The sequence below is a fragment of the Mesoplodon densirostris genome, chromosome 6, assembly GCF_025265405.1.
Source record: "Mesoplodon densirostris isolate mMesDen1 chromosome 6, mMesDen1 primary haplotype, whole genome shotgun sequence".
Lineage (NCBI taxonomy): Eukaryota > Metazoa > Chordata > Mammalia > Artiodactyla > Ziphiidae > Mesoplodon > Mesoplodon densirostris.
The window spans coordinates 132,589,022-132,609,139 of NC_082666.1; the positions used below are offsets into that span (position 1 = coordinate 132,589,022).

Genomic DNA, 20,118 nt, shown 5'->3' on the forward strand with positions numbered 1-20,118 from the left:
CCCTGTAGTGGGATTGCTGGGTCATATGGTAATTCTATTTGTAGTTTTTTAACGAACCTCCATACTGTTCTCCATAGTGGCTGTATCAATTTACATTCCCACCAACAGTGCAAGAGGGCTCCCTTTTCTCCACACCCTCTCCAGCATTTATTGTTTGTAGACTTATTGATGATGGCCATTCTGACCGGTGTGAGGTGATACCTCATTGTAGTTTTGATTTGCATTTCTCTAATAATTAGTGATGTTGAGCAGCTTTTCATGTGCCTCTTGACCATCTGTATGTCTTCTTCAGAGAAATGTCTATTTAGGTCTTCTGCCCATTTTTGGATTGGGTTGTTTGTTTTTTTAATATTGAGCTGCATGAGCTGTTCATATAGTTTGGAGATTAATCCTTTGTCCGTTGATTCGTTTGCAAATATTTTTTCCCATTCTGAGGGTTGTTTTTTCCTCTTGTTTATGGTTTCCTTGGCTGTGCAAAGGCTTTTAAGTTTCATTAGGTCCCATGTGTTTACTTTTGTTTTTATTTCCATTACTCTAGGAGGTGGGTCAAAAAAGATCTTGCTGTGATTTATGTCAAAGAGTGTTCTTCCTATGTTTTCCTCTAAGAGTGTATAGTGTCTGGACTACATTTAGATCTTTAATCCATTTTGAGTTTATTTTTGTGAATGGTGTTAGGGAGTGTTCTAATTTCATTCTTTTACAAGTAGCTGTCCAGTTTTCCCAGCACCACTTATTGAAGAGGCTGTCTTTTCTCCATTGTATAGTCTTGCCTCCTTTATGAAAGATAAGGTGACCATAGGTGTGTGGGATTATCTCTGGGCTTTCTATTCTGTTCCATTGATCTATATTTCTGTTTTTGTGCCAGTACCATACTGTCTTGATGACTGTAGCTTGTAGTATAGTGTGAAGTCTGGGAGCCTGATTCCTCTAGCTCCGTTTTTTCCCCTCAAGACCGCTTTGGCTATTCGGGGTCTTTTGTGTCTCTATACAAATTTTAAGATTTTTTGTTCAAGTCCTGTATAAATGCCATTGGTAATTTGATAGGGATTCCATTGAATCTGTAGGTTGCTTTGGGTAGTATACTCATTTTCACAATATTGATTCTTCCAATCCAACAACATGGTATATCTCTCCATCTGTTTCTGTCATCTTTGATTTGTTTCTTCAGTGTCTTATAGTTTTCTGAGTACAGGTCTTTTACCTCCTTAGGTAGGTTTATTCCTAGGTATTTTATTCTTTTTGTTGCAGTGGTGAATGGGATTGTTTCTTAATTTCCCTTTCTGATCTTTCATTGTTAGTGTATAGGAATGCAAGAGATTTCTGTGCATTAATTTTGTATCCTGCAACTTTACCAAATTCATTTATTAGTGCTAGGACTTTTCTGGTGGCATCTTTAGGATTCTCTGTGTATAGTATCATGTCATCTGCAAACAGTGACAGTTTTACTTCTTCTTTTCCAATTTGTATTCCTTCTATTTCTTTTTCTTCTCTGATTGCCGTGGCTAGGATTTCTAAACTATGTTGAATAATAGCGATGAGAGTGGACATCCTTGTCTTTTTCTTGATCTTAGAGGAAATGCTTTCAGTTTTTCACCGTTGAAATGATGCTGGCTGTGGGTTTGTCATATATGGCCTTTATTATGTTGAGGTAGGTTCCCTCCATGCCCACTTTCTGGACAGTTTTTATTATAAGTGGGTGTTGAATTTTGTCACAAGCTTGTTCTGCATCTATTGAGATGATCATATGGTTTTTATTCTTAATTTGTTAATATGGTGTATCACATTGATTGATTTGCGTATATTGAAGAATCCTTGCATCTCTGGGATAAATCCCACTTGATCATGGTATATGATCCTTTTAATGTGTTGTTGGATTCTGTTTGCTAGTATTTTGTTGAGGATTTTTGCATCTATATTCATCAGTGATATTGGTCTGTAATTTTCTTTTTTTTTTTTGTAGTATCTTTGTCCGGTTTTGGTATCAGGGTGATGGTGGCCTCATAGAATGAGTTTGGGAGTGTTCCTTCCTCCCCAATTTTTTGGAAGAGTTTGAGAAGAATGTGTGTTAGCTCTTCTCTAAATGTTTGATAGAATTCACCTGTGAAGCCATCTGGTCCTGGACTTTTCTTTGTTGGAAGATTTTTAATCAATTTCATTACTTGTGATTGGTCTGTTCATATTTCCTATTTCTTCCTGGTTCAGTCTTAGAAGGTTATGCCTTTCTAAGAATTTGTCCATTTCTTCCAGGTTGTCCATTTTATTAGCATAGAGTTGCTTGTAGTAGTCTCTTAGGATGCTTTGTATTTCTGTGGTGTCTGTTGTAACTTCTCCTTTTTCATTTCTAATTTTATTGATTTGAGTCCTCTCCTTCTTTTTCTTTTTTTAAATTTTTATTTATTTATTGTTTTGCGGTACGCGGGCCTCTCACTGTTGTGGCCTCTCCCGTTGCGGAGCACAGGCTCCGGACGCGCAGGCTCAGCGGCCATGGCTCGCGGGCCCAGCCGCTCCGCGGCACGTGGGATCCTCCGGGATAGGGGCACGAACCCGTGTCCCCTGCATCGGCAGGCGGACTCTCAACCACTGCGCCACCAGGGAAGCCCTCTCTCCCTCTTTTTCTTGATGAGTCTGGCTAATGGTTTATCAATTTTGTTTATCTTCTCAAAGAACCAGCTTTTAGTTTTATTGATCTTTGCTCTTGTTTTCTTTGTTTCTGTTTCATTTATTTCTGCTCTGATCTTTATGATTTCTTTCCTTCTACGAACTTTGGGTTTTGTTTGTTCTTCTTTCTCTATTTCCTTTAGGTGTAAGTTAAATTGTTTATTTGAGATGTTTGTTGTTTCTTAAGGTAGGATTGTATTGCTATAAACTTCCCTCTTAGAAACGCTTTTGCTGCATCCCATATGTTTTGGATTGTCCTGTTTTCACTGTCATTTGTCTCTAGCTTTTTTTGATTTCCTCTTTGATTTCTTCAGTGATCTCTTGGTTATTTAGTAACGTATTGTTTAGCCTCTGTGTGTTTGTGTTTTTTACATTTTTTCACTGTAATTGATATCTAGTCTCATAGCATTGTGGTCAGAAAAGATGCTTGATATGATTTCAGTTTTCTTAAATTTACTGAGGCTTGATTTGTGACCCAAGATGTGATCTGTCCTGGAGAATGTTCCATGCACACTTGAGAAGAAAGTGTAATCTGCTGTTTTTGGATGGAATGTCCTATAAATATCAGATCTATCGGGTCTCTTGTGTCATTTAAAGCTTGTGTTTCCTTATTAATTTTCTGTCTGGATGATCTGTCCTTTGGTGTAAGTGAGGTGTTAAGGTCCCCCACTATTATTCTGTTACTGTTGATTTCCTCTTTTATAACTGTTAACAGTTGCTTTATGTATTAAGGTGCTCCTATGTTGGGTGCATATATGTGTATAATTGTTATATCTTCTTCTTGGATTGATCCCTTGATCATTATGTAGTGTCCTTCCTTGTCACTTGTAACATTCTTTAAAGTCTATTTTGTCTGATACCAATATTGCTACTCCAGCTTTCTTTTGTTTTCCATTTGCATGGAATATCTTTTTCCATCCCCTCACTTTCAGTCTGTATGTGTACCTAGGTCTGAAGGGGATCTCTTGTAGGCAGCATATATATGGGTCTTGTTTTTGTATCCATTCAGCGAGCCTGTGTCTTTTGGTTGGAGCATTTAATCCATTCATATTTAAGGTAATTATCAATATGTATTCTCTTAATTATTTTGGGTTTGTTTTTGTAGGTTCTTTTTTTCTCTTGTGTTTCCCACTTAGAGAACTTCATTTAGCATTTGTTGTAGAGCTGGTTTGGCGGTGCTGAATTCTCTTAGCTCTTGTTTGTCTGTAAAGCTTTTGATTTCTCCGTTTTATCTGAATGGGACGCTTGCTGGGTAGAGTAATCTTGGTTGTGGGTCCTTCCCTTTCATCACCTTAAATATATCGTGCCACTCCCTTCTGACTTATAGAGTTTCTGCTGAGAAATCAGCTGTTAACCTTATGAGACTTTCCTTGTATATTATTTGTCATTTTTCCTCTGTTGCTTTTAATAATTTTGCTTTGTCTTTAATTTTTGTCAATTTGATTACTATGTGTCTTGGCGTGTTTCTCCTTGGGTTTATCCTGCCTGGGGACTCTCTGCACTTCCTGGACTTGGATGGCTGTTTCCTTTCCCATGTTAGGGAAGTTTTCAACTATAATCTCTTCAAATACTTTCTCGGGTCCCCTCTCTCTCTCTCTTCTCCTTCTGGGACCCCTATAATGCAAATGTTGGTGCATTTAATGTTGTCCCAGAGGTCTCTTAGCCTGTCTTCATTTCTTTTCATTCTTTTTTCTTTATTATGTTCCACGACAGTGAATTCCACCATTCTGTCTTCCAGGTCACTTATCCATTCTTCTGCCTCATTTATTCTGCTATTGATTCCTTCTAGTGTATTTTTCATTTCAGTTACTGTATTATTCATCTCTGCTTTTTTGTTCTGTAATTCTTCTAGATGTTTGTTCCTTAATTCTTCTAGGTCTTTGTTAAACGTTTCTGGCATCTTCTCAATCTTTGCCTCCATTCTTTTTCCAAGGTCCTGCATCATCTTCACTATCATTATTCTGAATTCTTTTTCAGGAAGGTTGCCTTTCTCCACTTCATTTAATTGTTTTTCTGGGGTTTTATCTTGTTCTTTCATCTGGTACGTAGCCCTCTGCCTTTTCACCTTGTCTATCTTTCTGTGAATGTGGTTTTCGTTCCACAGGCTGCAGGGTTGTAGTTCTTGCTTCTGCTGTCTGCCCTCTGGTGGATGAGGCTCTCTAAGAGGCTTGTGCAAGTTTCCTGATGGGAGGGACTGGTGGTGGGTAGGGCTGGGTGATGTTCTGGTGGGCAGAGCTCAGTAAAACTTTAATCTGATTGTCTGCTGTTGAGTGGGGCTGGGTTCCTTCCCTGTTGGTTATTTGGCCTGAGGTGACCCAACACTGGAGCCTACCTGGGCTCTTTGGTGGGGCTAATGGTGGACTCTGGGAGGGTTCACACCAAGGAATACTCCCCAAAACTTCTGCTGCCAGTGTCCTTGTCCCCACGGTGAGCCACAGCCACCCCCCGCCTCTGCAGGAGACCCTCCAACACTAGCAGGTAGGTCTGCTTCAGTCTCCTATGGGGTCACTCCTCCTTCCCCTGGGTCCCGATGCACACACTACATTGTGGGTGCCCTCCAAGAGTGGAGTCTCTGTTTCCCCCAGTCCTGTCAAAGTCCTGCAGTCGAATCCTGCCAGCCTTCAAAGTCTGATTCTCTAGGAATTTCCCCTTGCGTTGCCAGACCCCCAGGTTGGGAAGCCTGACGTGGGGCTCAGAACCTTCATTCCCGTGGGTGGACTTCTGTGGTATAAGTGTTTCCCAGTCTGTGAGTCACTTACCCAGCAGTTATGGGATTTGATTTTATTGTGATTGTGCCCCTCTTACCCTCTCAGTGTCGCTTCTCCTTTGTCTCTGGATGTGTGGTATCTTTCTTGGTGAGTTCCAGTGTCTTCCTGTCGATGACCGCTCAGCAGTTAGTTGTGATTCTGGTGCTCTCGCAAGAGGGAGTGAGAGCACGTCCTTCTAGTCGGCCATCTTGAACCAGTCTGTCAGGGAAACGTTTGACACAGAATCTTTGGTATTAGAATCAGAAAGTGATGGCTCAACATCTGCCTTTAAAAAAATAAAATTAAAATATTGTTAACTTATTTGGCTGCGCCAGGTCTTAGTTGTGGCATGTAGGATCTTCGTTGTGACATGCAGGATCTCTTAGTTGCGGCGTGCAGGATCTTTTAGTTGTGCATTTCCTCCAAAATCATTGCCTGTTGAAGTGACTCAGCATCAGCCGCTCACATTTTAGGTGTTTATTTGTGCTGAAGTGATGCAGCTTAGTGAGAATTCAGCACATGGTTGTGACATCCCTGTTCAACTCCAGTTTAAAATCATCCCTGGAGCAGCAGCACCAAGCTTCCCTGCCTCAGGTGGCTGGTTCTTCAGGTCCCTCTGACAGTCACTGTGGCCCTTTTAATTCCCTCGACCTCCTGATGGCTGAAGTCAGACCTTCCAGGCTGGGTCTCAGGACAAGGTATTTACAGACTAAGGAGAAAGGCAACATGTGGCCTGGGGATGTTTTCGAGACGATCCTAGTGGGGCGGCTGCCAGTGATTCTCCATGAGCCTGGGCCCCTACTGATGTGGGAGGACCCCCAGGGTGGGGTTCATAGTGTTCCGGGCTGCATACAGCAGGAGAACATGCAGAAATCTTTATTTCTCACTAATCGAAGGTCATGCTGAGGCTGAGAGGAAGTATTTAGAGTCTTAGTTCCTAGGAGGGAAGGAATGTATCAGCCTTTAAACAGGACGTGATACAGACATACATCACCTTTGGGGTCAGAATCTTCTGTCATCAGAGTGTGTGTGTGTGTGTGTGTGTGTGTGTGTGTGTGTGTGTGTGCGCGCGCGCGCGCGTTGGCTTCCCAAGACTCGCTTTGAGATCTGGCAAAAGAATGTTTAGTCCAGGTCACACATTCACTTTACCTCGTGGTACCTGAGAAGCCTAAGCAGCATTCATATTACCTTAATCCATAAAGTAAATGTGATATGTGTTTTGCTTCAAGAGAAATACAGTGAAGGACTGAACCCTGAAGAGAGGGATGTCTTGGTGTCCTTGTCGTGGACTCGAAACAGGGACTTGTTGGCAGAGAGATGGGTCTCAGTTATTTAACTATAGTGCCACAGCTCCTATGAGGGGTACTACCTGCCTGTTTCAGGATAATCCTATGTGATTCATTGTTGTGGTTTATCGTTAGGCAAATATAGTCACTTCGCAGATTCATGGCTGGGCTTCGGGCTTCCAGAGCAAACGAGGTTAATTATTGGCTAAGGTAATGATCGGTGTTGGTCCAGGGACCCGCTGCCCTGGGCTGAGAAGCAGAATAGGTGCCGACGTCATAATCTGTGGCCTCCACACCTCACCGGCCTCCCCAGGACAATCCACGAGTGTCACCTAATTGTGTTTGATTCCAGACTCTGCCTGTTTTGACCGTGCGACAGGGAACTTCTGGACTGTCTGAGTCGGTATCTGCTTTGAATCACTTGGGTCAAGGAGAGATAAATATGCATCACTAGACGATTAAAAACACGCCTAGGGCTTCCCTGGTGGCGCAGTGGTTGAGAGTCCGCCTGCCGATGCAGGGGATACATACGGGTTCGTGCCCCGGTCTGGGAAGATCCCACATGCCACGGAGCGGCTGGGCCCGTGAGCCATGGCCGCTGAGCCTGCACGTCCGGAGCCTGTGCTCCGCAACAGGAGAGGCCACAACAGTGAGAGGCCCACGTACCACAAAAAAAAAAAAAACATGCCTAAAGATAACTATAAAATCCAAGTTCAGAAACCCTTTGAATAGTCAGTAGAGGAAACTGTTGGCATCTTGTAACTGGCCTGCATTTCTACACTTCACTTTGTGTGTGTGTGTGTGTGTGTGTGTGTGTGTGTGTGTGTGTGTGTGTGTGTTACACGGGCCTCTCACTGTTGTGGCCTCCCCCACCTGGAGCACAGGCTCCAGACGCGCAGGCTCAGCAGCCATGGCTCACGGGCCCAGCCGCTCCGCGGCATGTGGGATCTTCCAGGACCAGGGCACGAACCCGTGTCCCCGGCATTGGCAGGCAGACTCTCAACCACTGCGCCACCAGGGAAGCCCTCTACACTTCACTTTTCTATCACAATTAGGTGCAGTTACCGCTGAGCGCCTTGCCTAGGTGTGGGGAGAGAGCTGTTTCTGTTACCGTCGGGTGCCTGCCTTCTGGGTTCAGCACTCCTTTCTGCCCTTCCTCCACACCCTGGTTCCCCCTACCCTGTCCTTGAATTTGTAGATAATTCCTCTGTGTCCTTGAATTTGTAGATAATAATTCCTTCACAGAGGGAGCGAGGGTGGGAGGTTAGGAGGTGGACCAATTGATCCTAACTATTCCTCATACAAATCACCTCACCTTCACACCTTCTCCCTTCCTATTTTCTGTTGTTTTCCAACAATCAGTATGAGAAACTCCTGTAGGTAGAGTCTGTAATTCTCTGGCACCCGGTACTTTCCACATCTATAATAAGCTTTCAAGCAACCGGAGTTATTTTTTTCTATGACTGCTGTAGCGTGTGGTTTGATGAAACATGCACATTTTAAGAAAACTGATCGTTTCCCTTGCTCAGATTCTTCTCTATTTGGATAAATCTGCCACTGAAGTATCAAGTTTCATGTTCGGGAACGAATGGACAGGGTGGGAGGCTTGCCTCTGCCCGTCTGGACGAGAGAAGGTTTCACAGGCCGGGCGCTAGGTTGGTCTGTTCATACACGTTCACGAGAGACGGAAATTCGCTCGATTTCCCAAACCAGCGTTTCCTACTCTCGGGAAAGTACACTGGCTGAGTTACTAGAAGCAGGGTCCTTGGGGACACCAGGAACCGCTCTTCACAGAGGTTCCTTCAGGAAGCAGAGGGATGTGACGGCATCTGCAAGGGGCTTCCTGCCAGGCTCCCCAGGGGCTGCGGGTCCCCGACGGCCCCCACGGCTCCGGCCAGCCTCCCGAAGGGTGGTCCTTGGCGCAGAGGACCTGGGAGAACGGGGGCCTCTGCCGTCCCATCCCACAGTCCCTGGAGAACCCTGGTCACTTTGGTGCTCACAGATTTCTTCTTTTTTTAAAAAAAACCATTGCTTGTTGCTTTGGGGAACTACCAGACTTTAATTAGAATTAAGTTACTGCCAGAAGGGGATGAAACAAGCGGAAATACAAAGCGAGAATACACCCTTAAAAGGAAACCACACGCTAAGTTGCCGCATCTCAGGAGAGGCCTCTGGCTTGCTTGGGGACGCGACTGCTTTTACGCAGAAAGATCTTCCCGCTGCTCAGAGCTCCCCCGAGGCCGGGCCGGGACCCTCCTCTCTCTACAGGACAGTCTAGGGAGGTGGAGGGTTTTCAGAAAGGCTCAGACCCAAGACCTGGAAGGCAAAAGCTAGGATCACGTTTCCCGGGGTCCTCTGACCTGCGGGTATTCAGGCAGACTAAGGATTCATCCCTAGCAAAGATTAATTCAGATGAAGAACCGCATTCCCAGGACAACAATCCTTTCCAGGCCAGAGCGGGGTAGAATTCTTATCTATTACAACGCTTTTCAATGTGCATTCTCCATTGTGTGAGGCCTGGTTTCAACCTGATGGGTCTACGATTTATTTGCAAAGCGAAACCAAATTGTTGCTTATTCGCACCCAGCCTCTGAATCTCCACAGCGTTAGCTTGTAACTGTAAGTGACATAGTTCGTTGTAGCTTCTCAAAATTAATTATTCATGTTTCCATCAACCGAGGTCATACCAGGACTACTTCAATCTCAAATATGAGAAACCCAGGTGAACAATTACAATTTAATTGATTTACTCCAGTTTTTATGTTGATGCTAAAGTACTTTATCTTCTGAAAAGTATTAAAACTCTCCACAATGAACATATATATTCTGTAGAGCCATGCTCACAGGCAGGCTAGAAAATCAGATGCTACATTAAGAAATTCTCTGGTAAGAGCAAGTATTTTCCATACTGTTTATGTTTCTAATTTTTCTCTAGGATGTGGAATCACACAGTATGATTTGGTATTAAGAGTACAGCCTCTTGGGCTCGAGTTCACGTCTAGCTCAACTGCTTCCAAACTGACGCCCTGGGGAGGTGGCTTAGTGGACCTCAGTGCCTCAGTTTCCCCATCCTGTGAAATGGGCTGGCGCTGGAAGCTCCTCCCCGAGTTGTGGGGATTAGGCAAGCTAGCACTGTCACCGTCTGGCGAGGTCGGCGTTGGCCGTGGGCGCCGTCGGCAGTGGCAGACGTGGTGGTGGGAGATGCGCTCGGCGACGTGCGGGGCAGTGGCTGCAGGGAGCGGAGGGCCCGGCTGACTCTGTCCTCTTCCTCCTGCAGGAAAGTGGCAGATGCACGACGGCCTCCTGAACATCACCAAGGTGTCCTTCACGGACCGAGGTCGATACACATGTGTGGCCGCCAACATCCACGGCACCGTGAACAACACGGTGACGCTGAGGGTGGTCTTCACGTCGGGGGATATGGGCGTGTACTACATGGTGGTGTGCCTGGTGGCCTTCGCCGTGGTGCTGGTCCTCAACATCACCCGCCTCTGCATGATGAGCAGCCACCTGAAGAAGACCGAGAAGGCCATCAACGAGTTCTTCCGTACGGAGGGCGCCGAGAAGCTGCAGAAGGCCTTCGAGATCGCCAAGCGCATCCCCATCATCACCTCGGCCAAGACGCTGGAGCTGGCCAAGGTCACACAGTTCAAGACCATGGAGTTTGCCCGCTACATCGAGGAGCTGGCCCGCAGCGTGCCGCTGCCCCCGCTCATCATGAACTGCAGGACCATCGTGGAGGAGCTCATGGAGGTGGTGGGGCTGGAGGAGCAGGGCCAGAACTTCGTGCGCCACGCGCCTGAGGGCCAGGAGGCCACCAGCGGGGACGAGGTCTACACCATCCCCGACGCCCTGCAGCGGAGCGAGTCCCCCACCGCTGACTCAGACGCCTCGTCGCTGCACGAGCAGCCCCAGCAGATTGCCATCGAGGTGTCCGTGCACCCCCAGGCCCGGAGGGAGCCCACGGATGACCGGGACGGGGGGCCCCTCGAGGCCAGAGACGAGGAGGACACCGAGCCGTCGGCCGAGCACTCCCCCGAGTCCGCGGCGCCTTCCACCGAGGTCACATCCGCGGCGCTGACCTCCGAGGAGCCCACGCCTGTCGAGGTACCGGACCGTGTCCTGCCCCCGGGTCTCCTGGAAGCCACAGAGCCTGCCGGGACATGCGACAGGAACACCCGCGTCGTCTATGAAAGCCATGTCTAACAGCGCCCCCCCGAGAAGCTATGCACACCCCAAGAATCGGGGCCGCCCCCCCACCCACCCAGGGCCTGACGCAGTCCACCCTCGCCGCTAAGCCTTACCAGAGACGCCTGTCCCGTAGGTAGGAGCCAGGCCCCTTCACAAGGAAGCGCCTGTGTGCATGCTGTGTGCCCGGACCGCGCCCCGTGACAGAGGATGCAGGCAGCGGCAGGATGCAGAGCCGGCGACCTTGGGCAGGTGTCTGTGCGCGCGGCACGAATCTCAGAGGCTCTTCTCTGCCAGCTACCTTAATCGCTGATGCCCTTTTGGTGCGAGAGACCCTGAGGTCAAGAGCCCTATCCAGTGCACACTGCAGCGCTTTTCCTTTAAAAAATCATAGGTCTGCTACGAGAGCAGCTGCACGTCCGCGGGCCTGTTGCACTTTCTTCCCAGTTTTAACCCCCCTTCCCTGTTCCCCTGTAACCGCGTCGTCGTGACACGAATGCTAATCGTTCCTTCTGGTTTCGTCCCGTTTGCCACTTTGTCCTTATTTCTCTCCCCCGACCCCCTCAAACCCCCCGCCAGACTTTTACCTCAGAGGCTTTGGTGTCAGGGCTGATACCCACAAGTCATCTGTAATGTTCCAAAGCAGTTACCAGCCTCGTGATTTTTGTCATTTCCCAGGTCTGTCTCCATCTATCGCTTTTTTTGTTTGTTTCCAATGAAGCTGCTGTTGTGAAACTGAGAAAAAAAAAACCCTTGCCCAGGATAGCACTTTAATAGCCACATAAACATGTGTTGCCTGTCCGATCCTGAGAGCCTGTAGGTGAGCTCAGCTGCGGTTGCAGGGAGACTGTAAACTTGAATTTACGCAAACTGTCCATGAAAAGTGCTGTGTTTACGTGTAAGTAACGGCATCCTCCAAACACGGCTGCTGCTGGATCTGGAACGCATGTTGCTTCCAGAGACAGAGGCATCTGACGAATCCGTGTACGTGTAGAATGTGGGCCTCCCTCGAGGGCCGCCAGGGGCCGTCCTGTGACCCACACACTTGGTTTGGGGCAGCGAGTGTGAGGGTCCGTGGGGTCGCCTAGCCAGGCCCACTTCTCTGAACTGCAGGGCTAGCTTGTCCGTCCTTGAAGGGGAGAGTGAAAGGTTAGGGTGATGGCATCAAATTTCACGCCAGAATTCTTGAATTAATTTTGTCCCACAAGAAAGCAGTTGTATGGGTGGCAGAATGATGTTATAGAAACGACAAAACTAGTCACCCAAAGGCTAGCATCTCGTCTGACGGTGCCAGTCAGCACCGCAGGCTCTGGGCAGGTGGGGCCTCCGTTCCTTCCCTGGGAGAGGGCTCGAGCTCCATCTAGATGGTCTCCTCTCCCGCAGAATCACCTGGGCCTCCTCCACAATTACTCGAAAGATGTTTCACTTTCCTCTCTGGTTCCTCTAATCTTTTCTGCTGAAAGTTAGTATTGATGCAAATCAAGAGGATCGGTTTCAAAAACTCAAAACCCCAAATCCTTAGGGCAGCGTCTGCAGTTTAGATGTCATCGTGGGAAGAAGGAGAGGTATTAGTTCATCTCCATTTATGAGCAGGGGAGCCATAACCCTGAAGTCGTCTTGAGGGTCACGGCCACATCATGGTTTCCGTGGAGGTTCCCCGGGCCACACGGATCGTGAGAGCAGACCTGATGTTTAGTCCTCACTCTCTCGCTTTCAGGATAAGTGACCTTCGACACCCCCCTGGGTTTAATCTTTCTCATCTGACAAACATGGAGGTGGTACTTGATGGGCCCCCAGATCCCATCCGGCTCAGACATTTTAGAGTCTTACGGGAAGTTTGTGATGGCCCCCCTTGCAGGCGACGAGCCGTCTTGGGAGCAAACATGGGCACGTGAGGTTAGATAGCCTTGCTGCCGGCCTTCACAGCAAGAGCATCTGAATCTGTAGCTGAGGGCAGAGGGTTTGGCTTCAGGGGTTTCTCTATGTATAGATAACTGGTGTGACAGGGGGTCTGACAAGATTCAGAGTCGGATCCGAGTCCTCGTGGCCTCACATGACCCATTGCCATCACTTAGGAGTGTCTCGGGTGGTCACCTAAAAAGTAGTGAACAGTCCAGAGCAACCTTGACTGCCCACTTGCACTCTCTGGACGAGGGTTTTCTGTATTTGGGTTGCAGAAGCGTTTTATCTCCACCTCTTAGAGTTTTCCACTTGTCCTGGAGGCCAGCAGATTCTCACCATGGATCTGTATGCCCACAGCACCAGCAGGGACCCACACTCATTTTGTGACACTGCATGAACTTTTTCCCTTTCTGTCCAGTTCTCCGTCCACCGAAACCCATGTGCACATTTCCACGTGGAACTTACTGGAAAAGGCATCTCTCCCATCTAGACACTGATTAGGGATAGAAAAGTTAAAAATGGGCAGATTTTTTATGAAGCAGGGGCAGAAATGTGTGACCAAAGAATGTTTTCAGGTTGGTTTTAGCTTCTTTAGACCGGCGAGGTTAGATAGATTTTCCAAAACCTTTCCCCTCTTTAAGGCATCAGAAAGCTCTTGATAGAATAACAGCCAACCAAAGAGGAGGCTGGCTTACAATGAAGATTTCTCTGTCCAGAAAGGCTACACTCTTCCTGTTCATCCTGTAGCTTCTTTACAGAATAGGAAAGCTCTCCTGCTAGAATATGGAACAGAGATGATCTCGTGACTTTTGGCTGATTTTTCAAAGATAAACTGTTCAGCTTCATAGAAATCCATAAAAGTATGGCTGCATGTGAGCGTGTGTGTGTGTGTGTGTGTGTGTGTATGCACACATGCATACGTCAGGCTCATTTGGGCAGTTTTAACAGCTTAGCACTAAATCCCAAGCCATGTCTTTTGGGTCTTAGGTCATTATTTTCAAAAGTAAGCAGTTTCTGGTTTCTGAGTCATCTGGTCATATCTCCAGTGATTTTTTTTCTTGAAGTTCTGAAAATGATTCAGATGTGTGTGCATATTTAATTCACTTAGATGATCTGTAAACTTGGATGGTATTTATTCTAAATGGGAAAAAATTTTATACTGCAAATCTATGTAATTTATAATGGTTTTGTTTTATATATTATATTTTCATATTTTTAGGGCACATCTATTCTCATCTTTTTGTATATCATGCTTGACAAAAAGAAATAGTAATACTTGACTAACTCTCTAGGAACCAAATGTGACATCTATAATGTATAGAAATCACTCTGCAAATAACGGAATGTCCTTACCCGTCCTGAGCATTATTGTGCTGTGTCATTACACCCAGAATGACTGCTGGTGAGCGTTTCTTTTTTCAAAACCAAGCCAAGGGCTTCCCTGGTGGCGCAGTGGTTGAGAGTCCGCCTGCCGATGCAGGTGACACGGGTTTGTGCCCCGGTCCGGGAAGATCCCACATGCCGTGGAGCGGCTGGGCCCTTGAGCCATGGCCGCTGAGCCTGCGTGCCCGGAGCCTGTGCTCCGCAAGGGGAGAGCCCACAACAGTGAGAGGCCCAAGTACCGCAAAACAAAACAAAACAAAACAAAACAAAAAACCAAGGCAAAAGGCCTGGCCTCCCACACAGTGGAGTCTGGAATCCTTCCCTTCTTTATCTTTTTCATTGTGTGTTTCATTTTTAATTGTAGACATCCCAGTGTTATTCAGACTTCCTTTGAAGGGCAAATGTGAGATAAGAGCAACTTGATGGAGAGACTTGGCTTGAAGGATGGCTGTGTAACTTATTCACTGGGCTGGTAGCATTTCTAATCTAATGTTTGGATTGTGCTTGATTGGTGATCTCAGAGCTGTTCAGCTGTTTAGCTCGTGAAGAAAATGTTAGGCAGAAAGAATGTTTGCAAGATTTGGACAGACAGCCTCTAAATGTAGTGCAACCAACACAAACCAGCTGAGCCATAGAAACCCCAGTCCCAGCCAGCAGACGAGCCGTTTCAAAAGGCAGATCAGACTCCTGTGTGTGCAGGTTGAATTTCAGTGTTGTACCAGTGCTAAAACTCTTAAAGGGCAGCCCCTGTGGTTCTGTGAACAGGGGTTTCCTCCCAGTGTGTCATTGGGTAAGAAAATGGGGCATTTACCTTATCTTTCAGATACTCTACTTTATACTCAGCGCAGTTCAGCGACTTCCCTGTACCTGTCTTCACGTACCCTTTTGTCAGTCCCTTTAGATCATAATCCTGGTTTCTGTTCTTGCTTTTTAAACTAATTCATTGGTACTCTTTAAATAGCCAGCAAATCTCATTGTGTATTCACACACGTGTTTTGAGCGCCTGTTACCTTCACGGTATTAGTCATTTTTACATTCATCTATTCATTTAAAAATCCTTTAGTAGATAACAGAGTTCATCTTCCTAATGACTCTTAGGGTTAAACCAGTGATTAACAAGGTTTGAATTAAACAAATCAGTGGTGGGGAAAAAATAGAAAAAAAACAATTGCTCCTTATGCTTTCTGAAGGACTGAGTGTCTGTTATACAAGAAAATGTTGTATGAGGGTGATAATGATCTTTAACTGAGATATTTTAGAAATGTCATTTTTAAGGGGACTAATGCTTAGAATGCCACAGTCGAAACTGAAGCTCACAGAGTATGTAAAAACAGAAAGGAAATCGTTCTAAGCATGTCCTGGCATAAATTATTTTTATTTAACGAGGAATTAAAACCTTCAGTGTATCTCTCAGACACCCCAGCACTGCTCACAGAAGATGCTGGCACTTAACGTTTGATATGCTGTTCCTCTGGTTCTGGAATTTCTTTGTTAAAGCCAGGAAATAAGATGGAAAAATGTATCTGGGCGGAAATGTCAAACTGTTGATTTGTGAGCTATAAATGTTCACCTTTTAAGAATAATTTAAAGGTATAAACAAATGACTAATATTTAAATTGATATAGCAGCAAAAAAAAACATGTGAGCCATCCTGTATTTTGGTTGTTGCTTTAATAAAGGATTTGCACAGGTGTGCTGAGCGTGTCGTGTCCCAGCTCAAGGCTGTGTGAATGTGGCCTGATTAACTCTGTCCAGTGGTAAGAAATCTGTAGTCAGTCCTCATCCCTACCTTTTGCATCTGTGGCATATCTTGGGGAAAAGGGAAAAATGAAGTAATTGTTATGTGAATCTACAAACTTTATCCAAATTCAAAAATCCTAACTGTCCTGACAAGCGTGATAGCCATTTATTTTTTATAAATGGCTATCTATATGAAGAAATAATTTTTAACATGTAACATCAAGCTTATTGTAGAAAATCCACAAAGACCAGGAAACTCACCTACCCAGAACATTCCATGGGAGAAGGCATTAGTCATAGATCCAATACGAAATACCTAGACAGAACCCAGTCCAGACCAAATCCAAGAATATGCTAAGGAGGTGCCCTTTGAAAGCTTTGAAAGCTGGATTCCTCTCAGATAGGATGAGGTCAAGTAAACAAAACAAGAAAGGACAACACCAAATGGGAAAGAAAATTAGTGTTTTGCTGTAGATCTGGAGAGGCCAACAAAATTATTGAATGGGTTACCGGATAAACTGTGCATATAAGATCCATAGGTTCTGTCAAGCAAAAAAATGGTTTAAGAGAACTGTGGTGGCATTCATGGAAAAATTAACAATTGTGCCACCAGGGAAAAGAAAATAGGAAAGTTTTGTCCTAACTGCATAATTTTGACTGGTACATATGTTCAGACCCAGAACAAACAGCTGCTAATTTTTTTTTGTTTTACAGGTTTTGGAATAGTGCATTCTTCATGGGCCTTAATCAGAGGAGCCTAGGTAAGGCTTAATATTAATATGAGTGATTTTCAAAGCGTGTAGTCACAGAGCTGGAAAATAAGTGTCAGGTTTTCTGATTTCCCTGTCTGTTCGGCAGAGTCCCTAACACACAGGGGTTCAGCTCTGCTTGAACATCTCTGGTGTGGCAGAGGCTGTGACCACGTTTAGGACATGCTCCGGTGTTGGCAGGTTTTGAGCGCTAAGTCAGAAATCTTAAAAGTGATTCCACGCTGGTCTTTGTTGAGCATCTGGAGCTGAAAGTGTGAGTGTGTCCTGCCGCAATAAAATTTTCCTTTACTGTCAACGCAAAATGAAAATTATAAGTGTATTCATGTCAAAGAGAGGATTACCAAAAAACGTGGGTGCTCCTGGCACCACTACATGAATTACACGCCATGTGGCACAGACCCTTTTGAGTTTAAATGGTTTCTGCCAATGGTGTTGGAGGCAGAAGTAGGCAAATCAGGTGCTCCCCCAACCCTGGAGATGCCCTGATGCTACAGCTCATTAAGTAAAGGATGGTTCAACTGCCAGAAAAATGAAAGAACCAGCAGATTAAGTGCCTCAGGAGATGAGTATGTTTTGGAAGGACCATTAGAGATGACACAATGAAAGAAGTGTATGTATGTGTTAAGTGGCTTATTGGGGTATTTTTCAATAATAGGTGAATCAGAGCCAGTACCAATTGCATTTAACTGTTAGGTAAAATAAAGATGCCAAGAGTAAAGTAAGGATTTCCATAAGATATTAACTCAAATAAGCTAAAAATATGAATGAAGGTTGATGCATAGCAATACGAATTTGTCGAGAAACAAATTTCTCACTACCAATGGCGTAGGTTTTCTTATAATAGACTCATGTTTTAAAGCTCATTATGGAATGGGAATTCACATGAATCATGCAAAAAAAAAATTACCTGCGCATAGAACTCTAGCTAGATTGAGGGTCTTTCTGTTGTTCAGTTTTCATGCTGTACAGCATCTGTTTCCTGAAAGTTTTCATGATTCGTATGACGCTCACATGCATTGGAGACCCTGACGTGATCGGCGTCTCTGATTCTTAGGTCTGATGGATTATTACTTCTACTGTGGCATACTTATTCCACCCAGCCATTTGATGAGGTGAATAAAGTTGTCCCAAAGCTTTAAAAATATTCCTAGTTCTAAACCTCAAGGTTTTTACATGAAGTCGGAAAGAAATGACAAGTTTGAAGAAAAGAGGTACGTTTCTTCCATACCAGCTGTGCAGATAGCCCTCACTGTCAGATGATGTCTCCTGTCTTTCCTGCTGGCAATACCTCACCTGTTGGGCCAGTGGACCAAGCTGTTATGCATGAAGTAAGATGCTTGATTACAGTTAGAGACTGAGAAAATTCATCCACCATGTAGTAGACACGTGAACATACAAGAGGTACATTTTAATATTGGCTCCACGTGAGATTATTTTAAAGCTGAAACATTACAAAAATTAAGACCTGGCACCCTATTTGTAGAAATGTCTTCATCTAATGAAGAAGAAATTTTGAAAGTGTTAAGACCTCAGAAATTATAGAAAATTTAAATACATTTGTAGGAAAAGAAAAAGATGACAGCTCATATGGAAAGTCTGGGATCAGGTTTTTTGTGTGTTCAGAATACAACTTTCCTTTTTGTCATTATAGTAGTTATTGAGATACATTAGTGATATTTCTGAAACCCCACCAGATCCTGAAAAAAAAAACCCCAAGTTTTTAAAAACTACATGCAGATAAATAGTTAGATATCATCTAATGATTTTATGTTACCTTCTCTCATCCCATAATGGATTTGAGGTGATTGAGTTACATATATTTTATTCTCTGTGCATCCTTTGACAATAGTAATTGCTGTGTTTCATACAAGTTCACTAACTCAATAACCAGACTACTTTATTAATCAGACATTTTATTCCCAATCATTTTGAATCCATGAGAGATTTTCAGTATGACTATAAAAGCAGAACAGCTGGATGATCTAGAAATGCTTTTCTTTATCTGTAGCTAAAAATGGAAGGTTTTCTGCTGTAACGCAAGAATAAGATGATTATGTCATACTCACAAACAGACTGAATGTTTGTGTCCCCTCAAAAACCATATGTTGGGGCTTCTCTGGTGGCGCAGTGGTTGAGAGTCCGCCTGCCGATGCAGGGGACACAGGTTCGTGCCCCGGTCTGGGAAGATCCCACATGCCGCGGAGCGGCTGGGCCCGTGAGCCATGGCTGCTGAGCCTGTGCGTCCGGAGCCTGTGCTCCACAGCGGGAGAGGCCACGACAGTGAGAGGCCCGCGTACCATAAAAAAAAAAAAAAAAAAAAAAAAAAAAAAAAAAAAACATATGTTGGAATCCTAAACCCCAATGTGATGGTATTTGGCGGTGGGGCCTCTGGAAGGTGATGAGGGTGGAGCCCTTATGAATGGGGTTAGTGTCCTTATAAAAGAGGCCCAGAGCGCACCAAAGACACAGCAAGAAGATAGCCATCTCTGAACCAGGAAGCCAGCCTCACCAGGCATTGAACCATCCAGAGCCTTGGTTATGGACTTAACAACCTCCAGAACTCTGAGAAATAAATGCTTTTTTTAAGATGCCAGTCTATGGTAATTAGGCCTTTTATTTTGAGAGTTCTAGATTCCCACGTGGTTGTAAGAAATACTACAGAGAGATCCCACGTACACTTGACTAGTTCCCCCCGTGGTTCTCTCTCACAAAAGCATTGCACACCATCACAATCAGGGCATCAATACTGATAGAGTTCTCCAGTCTTAACCAGGTCACCCCAGTTTTACACACGCTCATTTGTGTGTGAGCATTTAGTTCTGTGAAATTTTACCACACATGTAGGTCTGTGCATCCACCACCACCAGCGAGATGCAGAATATTCCATGAGTACAAGGACCCCTGAGTTGCCCTTTCACAAGCACACCTCCCTCCCTCCCACCAGAGAACACTTTTTTTTTTTTTTTTTTTTTTTTTCTTTTTGCGGTATGTGGGCCTCTCACTGTTGTGGCCTCTCCCGTTGCGGAGCACAGGCTCCGGACGCGCAGGCCCAGCGGCCATGGCTCACGGGCCCAGCCGCTCCGCGGCATATGGGATCCTCCCAGACCGGGGCACGAACCCGTATCCCCTGCATCGGCAGGCGGACTCTCAACCACTGCGCCACCAGGGAGGCCCTTTTTTTTTTTTTTTTTTTTTTTTTTTTACATCAGTAAACTTAACTAGATAACTGAAGCTTGTCTGGAACCAACTGTAATAAGTATGTTTTACCAATAGAAATATATGGAAATTTATCAGTTTCTTGATGTCTGAATTCCTGTTGCTTTAAAAGGACTTGTACAATGAAGACAGACAGGTGTGGTTTCTGAAACACAAAGGAAAGACAGCCAGACATTTGAAATCCTAGAAAATCCTTGAGAAGGAGGAACCTGAGGCAGGTGTCTTGGT

General features: G+C 45.2%; 1 protein-coding gene across 2 annotated transcripts in view; it reads left to right on the forward strand.

Moving 5' to 3' along the window:
- Positions 1 to 13,905, forward strand: part of MFAP3L (microfibril associated protein 3 like) — a 43,216-nt gene extending 29,311 nt beyond the window's left edge. For both annotated transcript variants that reach the window (XM_060101574.1, XM_060101573.1), the window contains exon 3: positions 9,969 to 13,905. In XM_060101574.1, coding sequence (XP_059957557.1) covers positions 9,969 to 10,897 — 929 coding nt within the window. In that variant the 3' untranslated portion in view covers positions 10,898 to 13,905. The remainder of the gene's footprint in view (positions 1 to 9,968) is intronic.
- Positions 13,906 to 20,118: the final 6,213 nt, after the last annotated feature.